Source organism: Pyrgilauda ruficollis, unplaced genomic scaffold (genome assembly GCF_017590135.1).
Source record: "Pyrgilauda ruficollis isolate IOZ18807 unplaced genomic scaffold, ASM1759013v1 scaffold437, whole genome shotgun sequence".
NCBI classification, from domain to species: domain Eukaryota; kingdom Metazoa; phylum Chordata; class Aves; order Passeriformes; family Passeridae; genus Pyrgilauda; species Pyrgilauda ruficollis.
In genome coordinates, this window is record NW_024525901.1 from 30837 (window position 1) to 44161 (window position 13325).

The 13325-nt window shown below is 46.2% G+C and overlaps 1 protein-coding gene across 1 annotated transcript; it reads left to right on the forward strand.

Moving 5' to 3' along the window:
* Positions 1 to 1193: 1193 nt before the first annotated feature.
* LOC121359347 (heat shock factor protein 5-like) lies at positions 1194 to 13088 on the forward strand. Its single transcript, XM_041478237.1, has 4 exons — positions 1194 to 2055; positions 2309 to 2495; positions 9921 to 10190; positions 11478 to 13088. The coding sequence occupies exons 1-2, from the start codon at positions 1194 to 1196 to the stop codon at positions 2437 to 2439; spliced, it is 993 nt and encodes a 330-aa protein (XP_041334171.1). The 3' UTR covers positions 2440 to 2495; positions 9921 to 10190; positions 11478 to 13088.
* Positions 13089 to 13325: the final 237 nt, after the last annotated feature.

Consider the following 13325-nt stretch of genomic DNA (forward strand, 5'->3'; position numbering starts at 1 on the left):
GGCAGCAACTGAAGTGACAGGGCTGGGATCCTCACAAGGGGACCTGGAAGGAGGGCAAGAGAAGGCAGTGTCAGCTGGAACTTGAGACAAGCTGGATGTAAGGAGAACATCCACTGCGTGTGTGGGATAAGGTTCTGCCATATCACCAAATATACTCACATGAGCCCTCATTGTTAAATGAGGTAAAGACATTTTAAAAAAGGCATGAACTAAATGAGATGAAATGTCCATTTTTTTCCTGCTATGAAAACTGTTTCTAGTTCAAGAGAGAATTTAAAATAAAAAGAACAAGTGACACTAAGAACACATCATTGCATGACCACCTTTATTAGTTTACATTGAAAAGACTTGGCTGCAGGAGGGATTTTTGCGTTGTAACTCTCCCCTGATTGGAGGGGGAAAAAAAAAAAAAAAGAAAAAAAAAAAGAAATTTTTACTGAGGAAAGAAAAATGCAAAACCTCTTGGTGAAAACACCAGTGTGAGCTCACCATAACTGTAGGCAATTAATCCCTCACGTAAAGCAATACCCTTCCAGGGGGCAGGATTTCAGCTCTCGTGAAAATGCTGACAAAATTGTTGCCCCTTCCTGTTGCTGCTTCTATCTTCAAAGAATGAAAAATGTGCCAAATCTGCTGAAGACAGGCTGAGACAGTTGGCAGGAAAAGCAGCAAAACCAATGTAAATTTTCTCCTTTTCACCTTTTTCCCTTCTCCCATTTGACCTGTCTGCTTTGAAGTGGGGAACTCTAAAACCTCAATTTAAATACTGAAGCTATTCAATCTAACATATTTTTCCTCCCTTCAGCCATGGAGAAGTGAGAGTGATTTCACCTCCACTGAACAAAGAGCAAGACTTTCTGACGGGATTCCTCAATTTGGACCTTTCTGAAAGCTCCTGCGCTTGCCTTACTGGTTAGGGGTTGTGCTGCAAAGCATAGGCAGAAGGATGATTGCAGCCAGAGAAAGAGGAGGTTTGCCCCTGGCCCTGCCGTGCGGAGCCGGGCCGGCCCCGGGAGCCGCCCCGCCCGCGCTGTGCCCGCAGCCCCGGCTCTGCCGCGCTCGTCCCCGCCAAGTCCGGCCCGCGCCGGGGCCGCGCTGGGCACGAGCGCAGCGCCCCCCTCAGGCCGCGCGCCGCCGGCGCAGCCGCGGCCGTTGCGCTGCGGGCGTTGCGGCCACAGGCGGCGATCGGAGCCATGGCGGAGCTGCCGCTGCCCGCCGGGCTCAGCGCCAGCACCTTCCCCGCCAAGCTGTGGCGCCTGCTGAACAGCCCCCGCGTCCGCTCCGTGCGCTGGGACAGCCGGGCCCAGGGGCTGCTCATCGACCGCTGCCTCTTCGAGCGGGAGCTGCTCAGCCCGGGCCACGCCCCCGGGGGCGGTGGCGATGGGGCGGGGCCGGTGCCGCGCACCTTCCGGGCCACGCGGTTCCGCAGCTTCGTGCGGCAGCTCTACCGCTACGGCTTCCGCAAGGTGCCGGGCTGGCTTGGCGCGGCTGCGCCGGGCGATGCCGGGGGCTGGCTGCACTACAGCAACCCCTGCTTTCGCCGCGACCGCCCCGACCTCCTGCTCCGCATCAGGCGCCGGAGCGCGGCCGACAGGCAGCAGCCGGCGGCGGGCCAGGAGGGCCGCAGGCGCCCGCCCTGCGGCTCCCAGCAGCTCCCCGGGGCGCGGCCGCTGCCGGACGGGCGGCACGGGCGCAGTCGCTTCCAGCCGCTGCCCCGGGAGCGGCCGCCGCTGCCGCCCGGGCGCCCGCCCAGCGGCTTCCTCCTGCTGCAGCGGGAGCGGACGCTGCCGGACGGGCGGGAGCTGCGCAGCCCCCGGCCCGGCCGCCTCCAGCAGCGCCCCGGGGAGCGGCCGCTGCTCGCCCGGCGCCCGCCCTGCGGCTTCCACCTGCTGCACAGGGACCGGCCGCTGCCGGCCCGGCGGGAGGGGCCAAGCCGCTTCCAGGAGCTCTACGGGGGGCAGCTGCCTGGCGTCGACTGGGAGGTGCTCAGGCTCCAGCCCTGCAGCTTCCAGCAGCTCCACAGGGAGCAGCAGCCCCCGGCCTATGACCCACGAGGTAGGAAAAGAGTTGTAGACTTGCTTTTCCAAAAGGTCATGAAAAGTGACTGTTTGAAGTATTTTTCCACGAGGCTCTGTCATTTTTGGTCAGAAGTTGTAAAGCCTCCTAGGAAGAGGCACCTAAGGGGCCAAAAGATTCTCTGCCTGGTTTTCCTGTGTACTTCCTGTGATGTTTGATGTAGAGCACGCATAGAGCTCCGTGTCCCAGAGCCACATTGTTGAGTGTGACCAGTGTGTTTGGATTCTTGCAGCCACCCTGGGCACTTCAGCGCCCAGCGCTCCACCTGACAGTGCAGGTTGGGCAGCATCGATGACCTCCAGCTCAACCCAGAATGCACCTGAGGAAGAGGGATGGACACCAGCAGATCCGGCCTTGCAGTAGAGGAAATGATTCGGGAGATCAGGAGGTCCCTGTCTGAAAGATCTCCCTCTGCTCAGGTAACTCCATTGGATGGGAAACAAAGGGGCTGGACTGAGAGCTTTTGATCATTGTTACATGGCTGAGAAGCAAAGGTTCTTTAATTGAACTTATTTCATTATTACTTAGTTATTTAATTATTCTTGTAAAGAAAGATTTCTAGAAGAAGAGGAAATGAAAAAGCCTCCCCCCCTTAGTGAGGATGAGCGTTCTGAGCCTGTGTTGGCCAAGTTTGAGTGCTCCTTTTCCTGGGAAGAATCCTTCCTACAGGGGCATTTGTGGTGATGGTTTGCAAGTTCTTTGTTTGATGGGAAGGAAGAGAAGAGTGTTTTGAGAATTGCCACTGAAGGCCAAGTGTCCCGTGCAAGGAGGGGCATGTGAGAGGTGCCTGTTCCAGCAGCAGATGTGGGCTGTGCCTCTTTTGGGTGGGAAGGCCAAGGCAGAGCAAGGGCTGGGCTGCAGCTGCTGCTGCTGTGTGAGCCCTGCCGTGCGTGTGGGTGCTCCCAGAGCCATGTGTGGGGCTGGGCTGGAGCTGCAGCTCTCTGTTCTTTTGCAGATTATTATACATGTTGGCCAAAGAATGTCTCTCTTTCTATTCATGTGCTGCAACATCCATTTGTCAGCTGCGATGGGGGTATTGTGATTTGTGCTACCCAAAGCCATGAGCAGATGGAAATGCTGGAAATCTCCGGCCATGGCCCACCTGCACTCAGGTTGGGCACTGGAAGCGCAGATTTGGGATGGCAGCAGAGCCACACGTTGGCTCAGAACTTGCTGCAGAGGCCTGCTGAGAAAACTCCAGGACTCCACTGAGAGCAGAATTCCAAGCAGGAGCCACCCTGGCAGGAGAAATCATTCACAATGAAAAAGAGAGAGAAAATGTGGAAAAACAGATGTGGGGATACTCTGTGAATGATAAAGTGCTCTGAATCACCACTGCCTAGGCACATCTTCTGCAAAAGTATTTTGTTAAAAACTGAACACCTCCCATCAAAGACAGATTGCACTTTCCCCTTCACTTACCTTGCTCTGTAGGTGAACACACTCTCTCCATACCACTGAGAATTTTTGCCTTTCAGCACCTCACATGAAATCAAAGATTATGTACTACCCCTTGGCACCATCAATGGAAACAGCCCTGCCCTTGTGACAGTGTTTGCAAAGTCTTCCCTCCTCCTGTCCCCACATCTCACAGACAGAGCTCAGGAGGGTGCAAGAGCACCACAGGTGGGAAGGTTTTGCAAAGCTTCCTAAGCACCAGTAAACTCTGGGTTTGCCAGTCTTTCCCTGGAATATTGTCCTACTCAAGAATGATCTTGGAGGACACTGTGCCTCCAGCTCACTGGAGTAAAGTTTGAGTGATTTTTACAGTGAAATTTGGGGTTTGGTGCAGCCGGGTTTGCTCCATTTTTTTGCTGTGGAAAGTAGGCTAAAAGCTTTAAATTCCCAGCAGAAGCTGACTACCAGCCCACACAGACCTGAATGAGGCCCAGGTGTGCTTGCTGCACACTGGTCCAAGGGAAAAGCTGGAACAAAATCCCCTTTTCTTGCAGATGGAGCCTGTCTGTACTGTTGTCTCCAGGGCTGTCTGTGTAAGACACGGCAGTCCAGCCAGAAACTGTGGATATCAGAGTTCCAACAGGAACCTGCTTCTCCAGGGTGAGGGACGAGGCCAGCCCGAAACCTGGAAGGTGCTCTGGGTACTGCAGAAGGCCAGGCTGTCCTTGTGCAGGGGTGGCCTTCAAAGGGGACCTCACACCTTGTGCTGCTGATGAAGGGCAGCTGGTGGCCTTCCACAAAATGCTTCTTTTGTCCAGCTCTTGGAAACGTTCCAGCCAGCAACAATTCCTGCTGCTCACACCAGCCCTTTCCAAGCAGGAGGAATTTGTGTAAGCAGCCTGACAGCTTAGTGGCAGGAGAATAAAATACTCAGCTGTGTGTTACCAGCTTTCTGTCATAAGCCACATCCTCAACCCCTCATCTCCTCCGTTGTCTCAGGCGTGGAGGAAGCAGCAGGAAATCTCTGATCCTGGAGGGGAAAGCAGAAGGAGGAGAGGCAGTGGCTGCTCCCTGGGACCTTGGGAGCAGTGTGAGCTGGTCACTCTTTATCTCCACAACCCAGCAGAGAGGTCCAAAATAGGACCTGTGCTGGGTTGTAGAGATAAGAGTGACCAGCCAGCAATGCTCTGTGTGAGACTGGAGCCATCTGTGAATATGGGCATGGAAATCTGACATTGCAAAACAGAGAAAAATGTGTCCTTTGGTATTTGCCAAAGCTTGGAGGGGCTCTGAGCCTCCTGTTCTAGTGGAAGGTGTCCCTGCCCATGGCAGAGGGGTTGGATCTAGAGGGTTTTTATGGTCTGTTCCAACTCAAGCCCCTCTGTGAGTCTGAATTACAAACCCACAATGACAAAGAGAACCTGGGTCCCACTACGTTATTGGAGGTTGCTGCAGTCACTTGTGTCACCTGGAGACTGGTTTGTATCTGAAAAATTAAATTAAATTCTAATTCCATCTTCACACAAGGGTATGTAATCTATCAGAAATATTTAACACGGAGCCATATTAGCTTTGGGCTTGATGGTATAGGTGTTTAAAGTGTGTGATGAATAATGGCAGCTCTAACAAATACCCCTCTTGTTAATTTGGGTCTGTCCTTTATCAACCCTGTTGCATAGAAATCATTTGTTACAGCAGAGACTAAATGAAATTCCTTAATACAGATGAGAATTGTGCAATTCAGGCTGATTAAAGTCTTCTGTTATTGTGAAAAGACAATCTAGATAGCCTGTTTGCTGTACATCCTGGAGGGTCTTTGCAGTTAAGAATGAAAAAGAAAATGACATTTCTCTTAAGAAGTCTTGAAAGTGCTTTTTGCATTACCAGAAGCAGCTACACTGATACTGACCTCCACAATTATAAATGCACAGCAACCACTTACATGACAATCTGGCCATGATTTTTAGCTGCAATTCCAAAATCTCATCAAATATGTTGCTATCCTTTAAACAAGGAAGGAGAGCAGAAATACCCACATTTCTCATCAGCCTTCTGGGTTGGAAAGACCATTTAATTTATGATCCCTTAGCTGTCAGCCTAAACTCTGCTGTGCAAACCTTAGGTCTATGTTGGACGTTATAAACTTCTTTAGCACCAACTTAGGTGCAAACCTGCTACAAAGGCCTTCAGGCATCATCCCACTGATTTAGAATGGCAAGACTTCACTGTTCAAGCACAGAATTTATTTTACTTGCTCCTGCAAGTAATTTCCACAGTGGAAGTGAAATCAGTGCCTTGCTGCAGATAGTGGTATTAAACATACAGAGATAAAAAGGCATAAAAGCTCATAAAAGCATATGGAACTGATGTAAACCTAATCAAAAGAGAAGCATTTTATTACAATAAACAGTGAGGATTGCAGAGCATGGAAAAGAAATTTGCAGGAAAAGAAGTTTCAGTGGAGGAACACTGGTTTTTAAGGTAGGACCAGCTCTTGAGGTTTGATTTGTTCCCTCTTTCAGATTACAAGGAAGTCATGGTGTTCCAGAGCAGAATCTAGTGCCAGAAGTTTGAGAACAGGGTGTGATAAGATCACCAGCGTATTTTATCTGCGCTTGGCAGAGTCCAAGCTCTATACTCTTTTTTTTCTTGCCCTCGGCGGAGTCCCTTTGTCCTTCCTTGGAGTTCTTCATATTGATGCTGTGTCTATTCTCTGTCCTGCGCTGGATAAAGCCTTGTCCAGGAACTGATGTGTATCTGCTCCTCTGTTCCTGGAATCCCGCATTCAGATGTATGTCCTTGATGGTCCTGTCTATCTGAGATTAACATCTTCATGGGTAGAAGCCCTGTTTTTACCAGAATTTTGATCTCTTGGTGTTTTGGACAAAGAAAATGTTGTAGATAAAAATTGATCCAGCCAATTTTAATAAAAATAAAAAGATAAAATTTATTCGCGACCGGTATACAGTCCCGACAGCCAACAATCAAGGGCAGCACCGACCCTGGGATTGAAGCTGGGTGAACTCAGATCCGGCCTCTGTCGCACCGAATCCCCCACAGTTCACAAATGCCGCTTGGCAGAGTCCAAGCTCTATACTCTTTTTTTTCTTGCCCTCGGCGGAGTCCCTTTGTCCTTCCTTGGAGTTCTTCATATTCATGCTGTGTCTATTCTCTGTCCTGCGCTGGACAGAGCCTTGTCCAGGAACTTACGTGTATCTGCTCCTCGGTTCCCGGAATCCCGTATTCAGATGTATGTCCTTGATGGCCCTGTTTATCTGAGATGAACATCTTCATGGGCCATCATCACTGGGTGTTTTCTCGTTTATGCCAGCGAGAACGACCATCTCCTGTGCAGGCTAGGTCCACTTCGTACGTTAATGACACACCTCCTCCTTGGCTGCCAGCTGTGGTTTTCGTCACCCTGTGAAGCAATCCCCTTCTCCCTTGCTGGTGTGATTTTAAGGCTTTATATGATGTTATTCGAACAATCATATTCTATCAGTACGAATTACCATCATATCCGTAACAGAAAACAACAAACCACCCGAAGTCTGCATTGAGGTGAGATGTATCACAGAGGGCTAAGAGCTCACCAAGGCAAGAGACCCTCCTGTAATTTAAACTGTTCTTTCAATAACAACAATCATTTCTCAGTACATGTTGATTTCAGCAAGCACCAGCACAGTAAGTCAGATTCACTTTTCTTGTTCTGGCCTTTCATATATCACTAAGGAAAGGTGAGGCTGTGTCATTCTCATCTGGATATTTCATTCTTCAGAAGTCAAAACTGAATTCAAGTTAGGTTCATTAACATTGACGTACTTCTAAAATCTTGTAGCCTTTTCTATTAGCCTGGAGATTTGAGTTCGTTCCTTGACAAGAAGAAAAGACTACATATGGGACTAATCCTTTTTTTGTAATTAAACAGTTTTTGTTATAGGTAAAAATGAAATATGCCCAATTCTAAAAAAAAAACAAAAAGAATTTATTCGCGTCTGTGATACAGTCCTGACAGCCAACAATCAAACTGACAGCGCAACACCCCTGGGATACAGGTTGGGTGAACGTGGATTTGGCCTCTATCATACCAAATCTCCCTTCGTCCACACTGGCTGTTCCGAGGGAACAGTTCTTATACTCTTTGCTCCACCCGTGGCAGAGTCCCTTTGTCTGTTTTTAGAGTTCTTCATGTTCAAGTTGGTTCTTTTCTTCAGTCTGAACTGCACAAAGCCTTCGTCCGGGAATTGATCAATGCTTCTCCCCAATTCCTGGAATCCTGTATTCAGGTGGTGGGTATTGATGGCCCTGGTTATCTCAGATGGGTATCTTTGCGGGCCATCATTTCTGGGAGTCTCTGGATACATGCCTCCGTGAACGACCATCTCCTGTGCAGCCCAGGTTTCCTTCCTATGTAAATGTCCTGGTATCTCCTTGCCAGTCTGCCACTGTTTCGCCTTCCTGAGAATGAATCCCTAGCCCCCACCTCTGTACAGCCAGTTTGGTTCATATACTTTATAGAAGCCTATATTTTATCTGCACGAATTATTAACTATATCCCCAACAGTTTTCAACAGAAAATGGGGAAGAAAGCCTTTGAACACTACTTGGAAGAAAGGTGGCTGCTGCAGGAAATACTTACCAGGACAAAAACGCATGAGCTGTCATTCATTATGTTGTTGTGTGTGCATGAAATACTGTTACTAAGCTTCTGTTTTCAAGACTATAAAACACACAGTACAATGGGAATTTAGTCTCCTTACCAGTACAACTTATGCTGGATTCTGAGAGCCCTGTTTAATTACTTTAATGCTTCGACCATTCCTGTGAATGTTCAAAAGCCATTAACCATAGCACTCAGTCTCTGGCAGACATTTGGTCTTGAAGGAAAACTTTTTACTGATTTTTTTTCCTACCTCTTTTAAAGCTCACTGGGTTCAGTTAATACAAAGAGCTAGAAAGCCAAAGCATGTGGGAAAGCACTATTTATTGTAGCAAACATCTGTGTTGTCAGAAAATGTCCTTTAGATAAAATCAGAATTTCCAAGGACCCTATCCACTCCCTCTCTCCCTTTCTCTTTCCTTTTCCTCTTTTTTTACCTTTCCCTTCCCCTTTCCCATTCCCTCTTCCCTCCTACTGTCTCTTCTTTTCACAGAGAGAGGTTTTTATAACCTGTCCCCTTCAAAGGGATTTACCACCCCTTCATTAACTCTGCCAGATGCTGTTTGAAGGTGTTCTCTCCGTTCTCTGAGGGGCATCTCTACACCATCCTGCCCCTGCAGATGCTCTTGCTTGGTGGCAGAGGCTGTCACAGCACTGCCAACAACAACCGTGCAGCCAGAGCTGCAGAATTTGTCACTGCTGGCCTGAAAGTGCCACCCCTGGATGGAAATATCAGGAGGAGCTCATGCTCTGCCTGCCAGTGCTGACAAATCCCTGGAATCCCTCCTGGTGCTCTGTGGCAGTACTGCCAGAGGAGGCAGAGGATGTGACACATCCTCAGGGACACCTCGGGCTGGCTCTGGGCAGCAGGACCTTCCCTTGGCCCATGCTCAGTTCTGCAGACAGCTATGGCCATGATCCTCAAACACTCCTTGCTTTTTGGGGCAAATCCCTTCAGCTCATTGAAGGCTCTGAAAGGAAAAGCAGATGGTGGGCAGTTCTTCAGACCATAGAACTAAAAATAAATTCTTTTGACCTAAGTAGCCTCCAACCACATATTTTGTGAAGGAATTACTTTCCCACACATGGTGCACTTTCCCTCTTTTACTGCTAACACAATCCCAGTGTTTGATGCAAACAGCCCCAGGATATTTTCATGAATAGCTCATCAAATAGCTCACAATCAACCTCTGGAGAAAAGCAAAGTGTGTTTTCTAATGTAACCAATTAGTTTGAGTTTTGAATGTTTTGCATTTGCACCTGAGGCCCTGTAAGCAATTTGAATTGTTGTCAGTAGGTGAGGTACTTCTGAACAAAGAAATCAGTTTTACATGACATTTCCTAATGGATAATGGTCATAAAAAAGAATGGATGTTTGGAGAATGTGTTATTGTGCTGTGGTGTGTTCAAGGTGTGATACACAAACACACACATACAGAGTGCACAACATCTCTCCTTTATACTTCTGTTTTATAAATACATAGTTCTAAGAATTAACAATTTCTAATTGGCTTAAAAGGTCAAAGACTCAGTAGTAAACATCTGTCAAGCCTCCTGGACCTCCGTTCTGGCCATCCAGAGCCATAGGGTGCTACTTCAAAAGATATTTTTCAGTCAACAGTAGCAGACATAGGCCCCAAGGGACCAACCTGCCCTCTTTGTGTATCATCATCAGAATAGACATTAGTTTTGAATTATTAGCATTTCCAATTCCCAAATGTCAAAAATTATGTGTTTTCGCATGCAAACTATGATGACTTTTGCTGATGTTTGTAACATTTCACAGGGCCAAAGATGATTAAGATTTCTGAAGTTTTACAAAACAGAGCTGCAAATGTCACAGAAAGCACAGCAAAGATGAAGGCTTAATCACCCTGAAAAAACCGTCTCTTGCTGAAGTACCCATAGAATCCCAGCTTGATCCAGACTGCACTGAGAGCACCTTACCCTGTCCATGAGCCATCCTGGAAATACAGAGCATGCCAGCCCCAAGTCTGGTTCTAGTGCCTGTTCTTATGCACAATTGTCTCCAAAATCTGCAGCAGCACAAGCCAAGGTGAGGGCAAAGCCCATTCTGAGGATGCCTTGGGGACCCTCCACGCCTGTTCTGAGTGCACGGGGACAGCAGGTTCTGCCACAGCAGCAGGCTGGTGAGTACCTGTGCCCTCAGCCTCGTGCTGTCCCTGTCCTGCACCTTCTGTGCCCTGAGCCCAGGAAATGTGACACTTTGGCGCTACCGGGGACACGGGGGTTTCTGCTTTGGCCGGACTCTGCAGCGTCTCCAGGCTGCCCCGGGCTCTGTCCAGCCCAGGCCACTCCAGCCTGGGGCAGCTCTCTCAGCAGCAGGAGAGCACAGCCTGGCTTGGTGCAGCTTCTCTTCAGCTCACGGTGCCAGGAGGTGTTTGGGGTGGGGCGAAGCCCCGCAGCTGCACCAGCACTGGGGCAGAGTGCAGGGACAGCACGGGGACAGAGGCCAGCCTGGGCACAGGTCACTGCAGGGTCCCTCAGCTTCATTGGCCACGGTTCTGGAGACAGCAAAAACCCAGGAAAACTGCAGAACTGGGAAAGGAAAACAAGAAACTCGAGGAGACAAAAGGAAAACAAGAAACCAGTGCAAAGCAGACATTTAAAATCACACTTGCTCCAAAACTGCCTGTTTCTTGTCAGCCGCTGGCACATTCAGACAACCAAAGTTATCCAGTACATAAACTTCTAAAGCTGCATCAGTTGAAATGCCGTATTTGTGTTTAGTTTCAGATTCATCCATTATGAGGAAAATAATTTTATTTCCCTTATCCTCCTCTCACTGTAAGTCAATTTCCTGAACTAAACAGCTGGGAAATAAAAATACAGGTAGCCAAAACAGAGCAAGTAACAAAAATTAACTTCCATGTGAACTCTAGAAAAGCCATAAGCTTATTCAGTATGGTCATAATTAGTGAAATGGCTGAGGAAAGAAGAGGTTTTGCAAAAACTCACACACTTCTGAAAGATTATATTGTAGCACCTGTGGATAACAAAAGTTGCATTTAATCTCTGCAGATATGTTGCATTAATGCTAGATATATTGCATTAATGCTATTGAACCTTCAATTCAATGTACAGAGAAATTTTATAAAGCTTCCAGTTCAGTCCTATCACTGTTGACAAGACCAACCACCGCAATTACAGTGTTTTGAAGTTAAATGCTTAGAATAATTTCATTATTAGAAATAATTTATTAAAAATAATAATAAAATTTATTTTATTAAAAATAATTTGTTCACTGAAAGACCAGGTAAAATTGCATCTCCTATGTAAGGAAATGCATGCTTACTACCATACTATTTTCTTTCTTTTGCAGAATTTCAGAAGAGTCACAAGGAGTGAGGAAGGATTATGGAAGAGTCTGGGAACTGCTTTCCTCAAGCCTCAAAAGATTCAGTATCCAACCTTTTTTTTTGTGCTGGGTAATACTGGTCTGGCTTCCTTGCAGCTTCCCTGCTTCTCATTTTATGAGGCACTTGGCAGTTGTGTGAATTATCTCTTTATTTTTGCAGTTTTGGTGTGTACTTAGCAAAATTAGATGGCCATTAAGTTTATAACACCACAATATACTTAGTCTGCGGATTGTAACTCTTACTATTGATTTCAATGAACAAGGAAATCTAGTGCAAGGAGGCTCAGAACTTTGTATTTCCTTATCTCAAAATGCCTACAAGTCTACCAGAATCCAAGTCATCTTTTAAAATTAGGTGTGATGGTCTGAATTTGAAACCCTGCCTCAGAAATTCCTAAGTTTCTGTAAGGGGATGTGTGGCTGCTGCAGAATTAAATCCAGCAAGCTCATACAGCCCTGGATTATTTTAAGATCGAGCTAATGAGACAATACAAGAACTTAGTTATGTTGTTTGTTGAACAAGCCTTTAAAACCAGGCAAGATTGGCACCATATAAGATAATAGCAAAGTTTCCTACCCATCTGAGTGCTGATGTTTTTGTGCAGAGTATGAAGCCATTGTTCTCCAATGGCTTAATAGTGGGAAAAAATATGCACTTTTGGACCTATGTAATTATTATTTCTTACACATCTTCCTTACACTTTGAAGAAAAAAAAAAAGACATTTCCTGAGGATAGCATTTAATGTCAGTCACCAGCAACCACTGATGTCTCCAAGACTAGCAATTCAAACTCTGCAGAAATAAACCAAACAGCTCTGTCACAGAAACACTTAAAATAGTTTTTTCTCTAATTTTAAACCAATGAAAGCCTTATATCAGTGTGAGTTTGGGTCATCCCAATGGGAACATATTCATCTGCACTCTACAATTATGCATCAGACAACCAAAGCAAATACATAACAAGTCACATAAACTGACAAAAAACTAAATCACAAAAACTGCTTTTTTTCAAACTTGTTTAGAAATGGTTTGCACCTTCATATATTTGTTTTGGCCCTGAAATGTATGCAATAACAATATTCCATTTTAAACCCACTCTAGTCAAGAAAGGAACTGTTAATGTATCACAGTGACGACTGAGCAATTACCTCTTGGTTAATCCCAAATTTATGGTAATGAGTTTGTAAAAAATATTGTCCAAAATAATTTCTAAATAATAGTCACAACACAGCTGGCCATAAGTTCAGCTGTGCTTATTCTCCATTCTGTATTTGATCCCTCACTGTTATTTGAATTTCTCTGTTAATCCCCAGCTCAATGGTGGCTGAAGGATCTAGTGTGCACAGTTTGAAGAATCAATTTATAAGGTGATATAACTTGCTAATTTCTGCATTTTTGGCTTATGACTATAAATGCTACATGGGGAATTTTTTTCCTGCATAAAAACATTTCTGTGCTTGTTCTTTCTATTGAAGTTTATGTCATCTTGTTCATAAAATGACTCTCATGTCAAAAAGCCTGCTGGCTTTAGTTAATTTTTCTTCCATTAAAATTGCTTCCAAACTTCATTAGAGTGATATTTGTTGTGCACATCAACAGCAAATTATTTTAATAATTCAGTTAAGATTTTGCATTGTCTATTTATATTCTTCAATACTTCCTCAATATTAAAGAAAGAAGATTCAATGCTGTCATTACTCTGTCTATCCTGGAATAATTGTCACTCAAATGCTTTGTCAGCTCAGAGACAGATTTACTGAGTTCAGCTAAACTAGAAACTATTCAATCCGCAAACATTAATCCTCTTTATT